This window comes from Elgaria multicarinata, chromosome 7 (assembly GCF_023053635.1).
Source record: "Elgaria multicarinata webbii isolate HBS135686 ecotype San Diego chromosome 7, rElgMul1.1.pri, whole genome shotgun sequence".
Classification (NCBI taxonomy): Eukaryota; Metazoa; Chordata; class Lepidosauria; order Squamata; family Anguidae; genus Elgaria; species Elgaria multicarinata.
This window is the reverse complement of record NC_086177.1, coordinates 39,833,748-39,845,508: the sequence shown is the minus strand read 5'-3', so window position 1 is coordinate 39,845,508 and position 11,761 is coordinate 39,833,748. Positions and strand designations below refer to the sequence as shown.

The 11,761-nt window shown below is 41.7% G+C and overlaps 1 protein-coding gene across 1 annotated transcript; it reads right to left on the bottom strand.

Annotated features, from left to right (window-relative positions):
- Positions 1–3,729: 3,729 nt before the first annotated feature.
- On the bottom strand, positions 3,730–6,865 carry NRSN1 (neurensin 1). Its single transcript, XM_063129781.1, has 2 exons — positions 6,668–6,865; positions 3,730–4,344 (listed from the first exon to the last, which is right to left on the bottom strand). The coding sequence occupies exons 1-2, from the start codon at positions 6,857–6,859 to the stop codon at positions 3,946–3,948; spliced, it is 591 nt and encodes a 196-aa protein (XP_062985851.1). The 5' UTR covers positions 6,860–6,865; the 3' UTR covers positions 3,730–3,945.
- Positions 6,866–11,761: the final 4,896 nt, after the last annotated feature.

Sequence of the window (11,761 nt, the reverse complement as noted above, 5' to 3'; positions counted from 1 at the left end):
CCCGGGATAAACCTTAGGTCTAGCTAAGGCCAATGGCTGCTTAATGCCTCCCAATGAGCTTGTGGCTGAATTGAGATTTTACCTGGGAACCAAACATCCAATTTATGATTTCAACTTGTGCTGGGATGAAGCATTAGGCCCAGTTGAATTTCATAACTTTCAAAAAGTGTGTGTGTGTGAAAATGCCCCCTGAAGACTGATCTTTGGGAGAGGGGCAAATTTTAACATTTTGTAGTGGGGCCAGGGGAGAGGTTTAAATTTATAGATGAAGCTGCAGAAGATTTCCCCCTGTGGGCTGTGAAGGGTTGCTGGAGACATGTCTGCTTTTCTTACACCATTTTTGTATTTTCCAGTTGTGTGTTTCCCCTTTCGCCTCCTGGGCTGAGTATATATAGAATATGGTGGCCATTCCACCAGCCTAGTGGCAGTGTATGTCCCCTGCTCATGGACTTCTGCAGGAAGGGGGCAAGGGAGTCAGTTGTACCCTCCCAGATCTGCCAGATTCTAAGCTTTAATTAAAACACCCCAAGCCTCTAGCCCTTGTAGAACCAAAATGCACAGCTACTATTCTGTTTGTTTTGTAGGCAAAATAGTCTGCTCCTGCCTTCCAGGGTTTTTAGCCAATGAATGAAGTCACAGCAATGTTTTACACACCCTCTAGAAAAGGAACTGCCTGGTTCTCTTTAAAACCTTGTGTGGGGATGTGGTCTTCCCTGGAGGAAAGTGATTGCTCCTCAAAAAATTTAGACATCCAGGATATTAATGTAGCTCAGATTGGTGTGTCTACCCACAAAGAAAAGGTAGGATCAAAGAGAGGAGTTCTTTCTAATTCAGGATTTAAGATTTGCAATCATTTAAACTATTACCCTGATAATTCATGCAGATGAAGTTCATCATTATTATATCTTCATTACAGGAGTCAGGGCTGCAGCTGCAGGAGTGTGGGTTATGTCAGACTTGCAAAGCCAGTGTTGTTATTCCCATCGCTCCTATTTTACTGGGGTATGGGAGGCATTAGACTAGTGTATGGCAACTGTGCAGTGTAGTCCAGTGTTGGTACGCAGTCTCCTAGGAAAATGTAAATATAATAAATAAATAATAGTATGTTGGGGAAATGTAGTGGGGGGCTGTGAAATTACTTATAGTAGCAGTGTTCTAGATTAAAGTCTAGAGGGGTTGTTGGTATGTATACATGTGTGCATGTGTAGACACACTTTTTATGCATTTGTGCAGTTCAAAATTCAAGTAATGCAAAAATTGTATCGTTAGCTGAAAAAGCGTTTGATAACAAAATGACAAGTAGAGCAAGTAGTCCAGGCTCTTTTAGGAGTCTAGATCCTGCTCATCTTACCTGTGTCTTCTCCCCCTGCCAAAGACATTCCATACAGATGGCAATATGATCTTCTTTAGTTAACTGTACTGTGTTTGTGCATCTGTTTCCCCTCTTCGTGTGTGTGTGTGTGTGTGTGTGTGTGTGTGTGTGTGTGTGTGTGATATAACTCCAAGTAAAGGGTTTTTCTTGGAGTTCATGATGCTGCTTGTGTAAAGCTTGAATAGAACACTTCTAAATTAATGTTGTCAAATTGCTAGGATTTTCTGCCACTCTGTGTAGGCTTCTAAACATCATGGATCATGACTCTAAGCACACACACACACAGAGAGAGAAAATTCACAGGTGTATTGCAGTGGCATGTGCTATGCACATGTATTTCTTCAATCACATACCACTGCAGCTTTGCCACCCCACCCCCCATGTGCAGACATCCACGTCAATATCTCCTAATCCTATGCCCATTAGGAGATTCAGCTCATAGTAGATGCTTGAAAAAGAAATGTTCCCATCGACAAATCCAGTTCTTAACAATTTTATTTAATCCATTCAAAAAAATAGACAGAACCAGGGTGGGCACATATTGTCAAAGAATACAAAGTTCACATCTTTTTATACAGTTTTCTTTTAGATCCATAGATTAAAAGGATGAGGAGAACTGCGTCTTTTGAGACAGAGATGATTGATACCTTTAGTGAAAGGACAAATCTGTAGGTGAGCATTTACACAGCTATACTCTGATTAAAGATAAGCTTTCTCTATTATCTAGAAAAATAGAAGTGTAACATTTGATAGTTTCTTTCAAGGTCAGGCAATCATGTTTAAGGAAGTAAGAATATCTCAGGTTTTAAAACAGGTATGATCCACCTAGAATTTTCCCTGCACCTGTCCTACTAAAATTAATGGCAGCTGAGCAGGAATATTGGGAGAGATGTCCTGTAGATATATACTGGGACGGGCACGTTTGGGTGGTCGGGGGGCACTTTCCTCACCTTGACCCCACTGTGAGCTGCACTCCTGCTGCTGCACCCCCCCCCCCGCACAATATCAGTGATTTGATGCAGAACTTAGGGGGCCAACTGCGACAGAGGCTTAAAAAGGGCAAAATGAGCTTGTTTCAAGCTAAAATTATCCCTTTTAAGCCTCTGTAATTATTTGCTGGTGAAATTTGGTGACAAGACATCAATTTTTTTTGTCACTACTGCTATAAGCCAGAGGGTGTATGTATGGTACAACCATAAACTTTCTCCAACCAGAAACGTCCTGTGTGCATGGGGGCTTTGATGGCTTCTGCAATGACAGTAGGAGATTTACGCATAGGTCTCTCCCCTGCCCTCTCTGTACATTTGCTTCCCCTCTGGAAGTGGGAAGAGGAGCCTGAATGTCCCCCCAATGCCTTAGTATACTTCAAGAGCAATCTATGTACACATTGCAGTACACATGAAGCACAGAACTGAACTTTTATTGTCTATCAAAACAACAACACAGGTTCACTTTGTTTTTTCTAGTGAGTTTTTTCTAGTTTTTTCTTTGTTTTTTTCTAGCCTGGGGATCCTCACTTGAGGGTCGCTTGACATTCGTTTCCTTTTAAAAACAAAATTGACGCCTTTCAAAATTGCACATCCCACTACTACTGAAATGCAGAATTCAAACAGAAAATAAGGCTGTGTGGGCCGAGGGGTTAAATGCGCCACTCAGGACAAGCCATTTTTCATTGCAGCGTAATACGGAGAGCAATATCTTCTGGCGATTGGGGAATAATACGCTCAGCCATTTAGTTGCTGCAGGAATGGGTGGGATTCTTAGAATCCAATGGGAGTTTTTCTGTGGTGCTCGGATAACAAAGAATAATTGATTTCTTTACAAACAGGAGCTATAACTCTTTTATAAGGGGAATGGAAAAGTATAGATGGCCAAGTTGACTATCTGCCATTTATACTAAAAAGAAACTAACAAGAGATTGAGGGCATTGGCCCTAATGTAATAAAGCTCTATGTGCATCTGGAAAAGAACCGTGTACAGGGGTTGATTTCTTTTAGGTTTCTGCCACAGCAGCTTGTGCTGCTGACAAGCTGCCTTTCAGTTTACAATGCAGCAGGCTTCTCCAGCAGTGCACACAGGTATGGTGGAAATGTCAAAGGACCCTCCTGCTGCTTCTCTCTGACCCAGCTTTGTTTGACTTTGGCTATCCTTTTTGAATGGAGCATAACTTAAGCTGTGCACAGTAAAACAGGTATAAATTTGTCCATTATCTGGACACAACAAGTTGTTTGACAATGAAGCCTGGGGGTTGTGGTGGGGAGAATAAAGTAGTGGTGGTGGGGGAGAGAAATTAAACTGTGTTTGCAAGACTTTTTTCAGACAAAATATTTCAATGTACCTTTGGAGGGAGGGGGAAAGCAAGATGTCTATATAAATGCTTTATTCAAACCACGAATGGCTGAGCCTTCATGTTCTTGCCACTCCTTTTTTCCTACCAAACTAGTTTCTCAGTCTGCTCCTTTTCCTACTAGGTGTAGAGCGCAGTGATGCTGCACTGCAAACCCAGATTCATATGCTAGCCAACGCTGAGCTTTGCAAATTCACAAGATGGATAAGTTAGGAAGAAGAAAACATCAGGTTTCAGATAATGGCTGAACATTTTGAACTTTGGACAATGTGACGGGTATCTTGGATTCTCCAGGTGCTGGGGCCTTTGTGACTGGGTGTACATGGGCTTTTATGTCTGCTATTCTCTCCTTAAATTTCTGCTGCAGGTACTTCTCTTCTTTGGAATAGCTTTTAGCAAATGCAGACATGAGCAAGCAGGCTGCCATTGTGGTCCCTCCAATACAAAATAATATCGCTCCTGCCAACTTACATATGTCAAGCGCTCTGTTAAACTGAACAGCACGTGTATCCACCACCACAAAATCTTCTACTCCAAGAGCTTCAATTTTGAGAGGTACAAGAAAACCTACTACCAGGACTATTATCCCTGTCAGCATAAACACTGTCCCCAAGATGAGTCCGACCTAGAAAACAAAGATGTTTCAGAAATCAGCAGAGTTGTTTCATTGTTTTCGTCTTCACCATTAAATATATCTGACATGTCACTGACATCTGTCATCACTCCGATGAAACATGCAATGCTACAAAGTCCCTTAAGGCTTCCATCATGTATAATTTGAGTAGGCAGATGATTTTTTTTGCTGCGTTAATTGTACCAACAAGTAGTTAATGGATACAACAGCAATGATGGTTCTGTAGGGATATGTGCAGAAACAGAGATTTAACCAGAGGTCTGTAGATTTCAACCTAAGAGGAAGTGAGGGTATAATAAAAAGCCAGCGAAGGGGATTGCTTCCCATTGTGTTCCCTTTGTCTCTCTCTGGACTTGATGGCCTTATAGGCCCCTTCCAACTCTACTGTTCTATGATTCTGCGTATGACTGTGTGTTCATGTATGCAAGTGCAGGTTACAAGATTCACAGCAAGATTCAACGGTCTTCTCTTTGATACATTCAAGATGAAAATGCAACAAAGCACTGTAATTCAAGACCATTTGTTCCAGTTATTTTCTTTCCCATCTACCGACTATAACAATGATTTATTATTACAACAGCCACTCAGTGTAATGGGCAGAGATAAGGGTCCCTGAGGAATGTGATCTGAACAGTAATTGTGAGGAGGTGGCAGGGCAACTGGCATTGAATTTGAATTTCTGTTAACTGTCTCCTATGACCCTTAGAACACAGTGCCTGATCTACCAAATGGATAGATTTTAAAATGACAGACATTTGACCCGCCTACTTAATTTTTCATGACATTATTTTTTTCTGATGCACGTTTGAACTTTAAAGTTGTAAAATTCAAAGTCAAAAAGGTATCTCTGCCTTGCAGAGAACCAGAAAGCTTTCTAATAACTTGATCCTCTCTTACTCCGAAGCAAGTTTACTAAACTTCAACAAGACTTCCTATCAGGTAAGTGTGTATAGGCTGGCATCCTAAGTGAATTTTCAGTTTGGAGGATCTGGATGCAAATTGCTGCATGAATTTGTTGGGAGCTAAACACCATACTGCATTAAATGGCGATGACCCTAATTTTCTGTTTTACTTTAGTGTAAGTGTATGGGCTCCTGGTCCAGACCACCGCTACATGTGTGTAGTGATCAAACCTTCCCATCCAGCTGTTCTCTCCCCTAAATCCTCCCCATGTGGGGGCTAAAGAGAGAAAAAAAAGTTCATTGGCACTAAAAAGTAAAACAAAAGGTTTGGATCACCTATACACTACGCCTTTAATGTGGGGTGTAGTTTAACCCATAGTTCTCTAGCTATAAAATGTGGGGTGATCTGCTTTAGGTATTTGCATCAATTGTTAAGATAAAGTTCATTATCCAAACCCATTGCAGAGTGACAGTTTCCTAAGCCCCATGAAAATCAATGGGGTTTGAGCAGCTGAATAACCTAGTATAGACAGTAGCCTAAGGTATTCGAGGCATGCTAAATACAATCCTATCTTTCTGTTTTATTTCAAATATTCAAAACAAAGACTACCAAGGAAATCCAATTAAGGGTGCAATTCTATGCATGTTTAGACAGAACATCTAAACAATTCCCAGCACCCCCCAGCCAGCTATGAGAAAAGAAAGCCAGCTATGATGGCTGGGGGATGCTGGCAATTGTAGAACTTCTTTCTCTCTAAACATACATAGGATTGCACCTGACCTTGCTGGGGCAGGGGGATTCTTTCCATAACAATGTAATATTAACCTGGTAAAATTGTATGATTGTTTTTAACAGCAGCAACTTGTGGTCCTCCAGATGTTGCTGGACTGCAACTCCCATCAGGCCTAGCCAGCATAGCCAATAGTGAGGGATGATGGAGTTGCAGTCCAGCAACATCTGTAGGGCCACATGTTGCCCATCGCTGTTATATGTCATCAGGGAGGAGAGAGAAATGCTTCACGTTTCAAAGAGTGACCCTCCATTTTGTTAGTTTTAAAATCATGATGGGCTACATCAGGGCAATGAGTGGCTCTAAGCTGCTTGGGTCAATTCATTCTGAACAATCTGGATTGCTTTTGGCCGAGATTTATTTTGAAAAACTGGTCTGTTTGCTTTTAACATTCTAACATTCCAGAGTCATTGACCCCCTCCTCCAAATATAGTATGCCTAGTGCAGATCTCCACAACTTGTGACCACCACCAGGAAATGTCTTGTTCTGCTGCCTGCCTGAGACAGCAACGACTATAGGGAGAGGGTGGCTTATCCAGCTACCAGACGGCTGCATTTGGAATTGTGGATCACACCTGTGCAGATCGGCTGCCTGCAGGACAAACCCTTGGGTAGCTGTACCTTCCAGAATGCAGAGCTCCACCTGCTGGGTGATCTCTGGATCTGAAAGTCATCATCATACTCCCAAATGGACGCTGTGCAGTCCTCATAGAACTGATGCAGGTACGAGCGAACTCCATAGCGCTGGTAACCACCCTCAGGGGTCCCCTGCTGGGCCTGCTTGGATGCACAGATGTCAGCATAGGCACTCATCCTTCTCACCTGCAACGAGAGAGATCAGACAGTGGGATCTCCTTGAGCAATGGTACGGCTCCCACAATCAGGAAAAAGTTATGACATCTTGATAGAGAAGGAGTCCCATGTGCTAATTTTGCCTGAAAATGGGCCAACACTCTTGCTAAATCCAATTAAACATGTCTGGGCTTGCATGGAATGCTTTTAGAAAGTTTGCGCTTTAGCCATGGACCACATTGCTGTTTCATCCCTTAGAGAGCTTACAGCCACTACTCATAATATGGATGCCATGGGAAGGCCAGTGTCACCACATGTCAAGTTCTGGGTTTGCATGCCAGTTCATTGGGCAGATTGGTGGGTTTCTCTCTGCCGCTTTATGATCTGTACTTTTTTTTAATAGTTGCCATCCTAGTTATCACAGTAACCTGTCCCAGTTCAACCAAACTCCTCTTACCCTCCTAAAGATTTCTTTCTTCAGAGTTCTTGAAGGTGACGGGGCTGTAGGAGAACCTTTTTTTTTAATATAGTTTTTATTTTTCCCAATACTTACACATACATCAATACAATAAAAAGAAACAACATAATACATAAATGTTGAATAACCTTAATAGCATATTTTCTAATTTAATCTATTAACATAATCATACTTAACATAAAAGTGCACCCCCCACCCCGGGATCATTCCTGTTTCCAAAATCTCATTGTTTCTTCTGGAGGTGGTTTCCCACTCCCCTTAGATAAGACAAATTCTAGGAACTGTTTCCATATTCCCTCGAAATCATTCGTTTTAGTTATTCCTCTTCTCACTTTTATATTACATGTTAATTTATCATTAATAGCAATGTCCCATATCTCTTTATACCAATCTTCTATATGGTAATCCCCTTGAACCTTCCACTTCCTAGATATCATTAACCTTGCTGCCGTCAGCAAATTCGTTATCAATTCTTTTGTCTCTTTATTACAGTTTAATTCTCTATACAATGATAACAATGCCACTATAGGTGTCTCTTCAATCTCCATTCCTACAATTTCTTTTATCTCATTAAACAACATTTCCCACAATTTTTGAACAAATACACATTCCCACCACATATGTAAATACATTCCTTTTTTTTGACACCCTCTCCAGCAATTTGCTGAGTTCGACTTATTTATTTTATTTAATCTCACCGGGGTTAGATACCACCTCCATATAATCTTATAATAATTTTCTTTTATCCTCACAGACATATTTCCCAACACTCTTTGTTTCCATATTACCTCCCAGCTCTGTTGCCCTATTTGTACCTTCAAGTTAGTTTCCCAAACCATCTTGCCCATACTTTCTGTCTCCCCCTTCCCAACTAGTATTCTATATATTTCACTTGTTAACCCTTTTATCATTTTATTTTTCCCTTTCTCCATTTCTTTTTTTAAGATCAACTCCTCAAATTTCGTAGGAGAACCTTAAGACAACCAAGCATTTATTTCCAGTTCATTTTTAATACATGTTTTTTAAGAAAAAAGAAGAAGTAAATTTCTTCAGATTTGGGATGGGAGAAACTGGAGACAATTATATATTTTTTAATGAATTTAGGTGAAAGTGAAATGTACAAATGGGTCCAACCGTCCCAGGGCTTTGCTTGCCTAGCTTTTAAAAGTCTGATTTGGAAGCCCTTTGTATTCAACCATGTCACACAGAGGAGGGCCAGGATCTCTTCTCGATCCTCCCAGAGTGCAGGACACGGAATAACGGGCTCAAGTTAAAGGAAGCCAGATTCCGGCTGGACATCAGGAAAAACTTCCTGACTGTTAGAGCAGTGCGACGGTGGAATCAGCTACCTAGGGAGGTTGTGGGCTCTCCCACACTAGAGGCATTCAAGAGGCAGCTGGACAACCAACCATCTGTCAGGGATGCTTTAGGGTGGATTCCTGCATTGAGCAGGGGGTTGGACTCGATGGCCTTGTAGGCCCCTTCCAACTCTGCTATTCTATGATTCTATGTTTGTAGTACTGAATTTGGGTTCTCAAAGTTCCCCCAAAGTTGGATGCTGCCTCCCCAGCCACACATAAACCCTATTTCTTTAGCATTCTGTCTTTTGCCAGCACTCACCACAACATGGTTTGCATGCAGAAGGTCTTTGGCTTATCTGATAGCTGGACTGGGAAAGATGTCTGCCTAAGATTGGTGGGTCAGTTTTGCCCTCCTGGTGTTTTGCCCTATAATTCCTAATTGCCCTAGCCATGATAGTCTAAGATCTCAGAGTGCCAGTGCCAGTCAGATATTCCTGGGCTATGGTCTGACTCAGTTTAAGGCAGAGCTTTGGCTATGGGGTGGTATATAGATGATGATGATGATAATAATAATTTCATTATCTCCCACATCAAATCCTTGCATCCTTACAGGGTACTGCACTCAGTGGAGGCTGGTGGCTCCTATTTCAGTCAGAATGCTAAAGGAGCTATACAAGGTGCTGAACCCTATTCCCAAAACCAATTCATCACCTTGTATAGCTCCTTCAGAGTTCTGACTGGGTCTGACTGAAACCTTGAACGGATTTGTTGCCCACTGTCATTGGAGCCACCAGCCTCCATTGACTGCCCTCCCACACCAGCTCTTCCCCATAAAGATCTTGAACTGCTGTTCAAGGATCCTGGCTGAATTTCCTCATAGCCTCATAATATGGTAGCAGCACCCCAAGAGAATGATTAGGCCCATGGGATAGAATCTGCTCAAAAATGTTTGCCAAGCAAATTCATACCTTTGTTGTCCATAAGCAGATTCTAGATTGTAAGCCTATGCGGCAGGGTCTTGCTATGTACTGTGTTATCTGTACAGCACCATGTACATTGATGGTGCTATATAAATAAATAATAATAATAATAATAATAATAATATTTAACTGCCCTTAAATAGTGAACTAGCTTATTTACCAGTATACGTGTGTGCCTGTGCACATACAGTAAAAATCTACATATGTTAATTCAGGCAGAACTGAGAAGCAACATTGATAAAATGATTGTAGTTGCAGCACAGTACAGCTGTTATAATATACTATGCCACTGAGCCATTGCAAATCGTTATTTCTGTTGCATGGCTTGACTTCTTCCTGTTTTGCATTTAGGAGGGTTTTATGAATAGGAAAGTGTGAGTAAGATCAGCATCAACACAGCCTAAGTGTGCCTGGCTTTCCCAAAATAGACTGTGATTTCCTTTTTATAGAACCCATTGATACACTTTGATGTAAAGCAAGGTTTCTTCTCCGCACCTCCCATTTCGAAATGTAATTTCTTATAGTGCGGTTAGGCTTCAAACTCCTTTCCCATTAAGTCATTTCAGCACCCAGCTCTGCATACATTACCTGTGATGAAGAGGAGCTCTGACCTTCTCATTTTAATTATATAGCAATCAGTAAGAAGGCACATTAAAATGACAGAAACAGGCACAGACTTTTTGCTACTGATATTTTCATCACTATGACAACACTTGCCAAATCCCCCAGATTACATTCTTCCAAGGTTTTGGGTTAAGGAGCTTTATGTATTTTTCCTACCTGCGGTGAGAGTGGTATTTTTTTCCTACTGGCTTAGGAACGAAAATGCTTTATGAAATTTTGTTTTTCTGCTCTAAGCCCTTCATGATTTTTTCTTCATGTGCAATCAAGGAGATCCAGTATTCTGGATTTGGAACCCTCAAAGGGTGGAACATTTCACAGACAAGAGACAGCTAATTTTATTCATGCAACATTTTAAAAGCTGTGGGTAGATAGGATTTGCTGCATTGTGACACCACGGCATGCGTTCCATTACTGCTGTCAGTTCAATGGGCAGATAATGTGTAGTTGTACTTGGGTGCCAGTCCGAAGGTGCAAAGAGGGGAGGCAGGAACTCCAGCAACTGGGCAACATTATGGCCTATGTATCACATGGTGTAAAACAGACAAGCCAACTTGCTTGCCTGTCATTTTGGAAAGATTTATGCAGAACAACTGAAGAAAGTCCTTTCTCTTTTGGGGTGGGGCTTAATGGCAGTGCGGTCTTCTTTGGCTACTTCTGTTCATTAGCAATAGCCACAACCACTAGATGAGCTTAACCTTGGCACTGCAAAGCAGTGATTGGCACAGAATTGTAGTAGACGCCAGTGGGATGGAGGTGGGACGGAGAGCACTCAGGAGTCAGAGAGGCTCGCCTGGCACCTGGTTTGGTGTTCTTTGGGCAGATTTCTCATTTTCCCAGGCCATTTAATCTGTCTTCACTTCATGCTATTTTCACTCTCTGCAACTGGTTTTATGCTATTTTTATACTTTTACTGCTGTTTGTATTGGTATTGAATTTCGAATGGTTTTATTTCTTATTGTGAGCCAACTTGGGAATTTTTTTTGTTGCTCTAGTTTAAGCATGTGGGGCCTTGATCTGGAACAATACCATAACACATTGGTAGTGGGGGCAGGTGCACCTTCCCACCCAGTCACTTACCCTTCTAAATTCACCCCTTAAAGAAAGGGAAAAGTTGCACTGGGTGCTGGGACAGGCCCCCCCTTTCTTTAGTCCTGATGTTGGGAAGGGGGCAAATTAGCACTGGAGAAGGGGGGGGGAGTTTCCAGCTCTGTTGGCAATTTTGGTCTTAGCAGTCCTGACTGTGGAAGAGATAAGCCACTAATTAAGCCAAACAAAAGCTTGTCTCTTCAGTTACGGGATCTACTGTCACAGAAACAGCAGACAAAGCTCTTGTTGCGTGCACTATTCACCCCTCTACATGCATCTCCCTTGTTTGAATCACAGCCCTAATTGGCAGTAGTAAATTAAAAAATGGAATTACTACTCAGAGGAAATATAGCAGAACAGAGCAGTTCTACTCAACTAATTCAGAATGCTGCTGCAGCTGTTTCAATTACAAGTCTTTTGCTCAATGGAACAGCCAAAGCTATCTTTTACAATC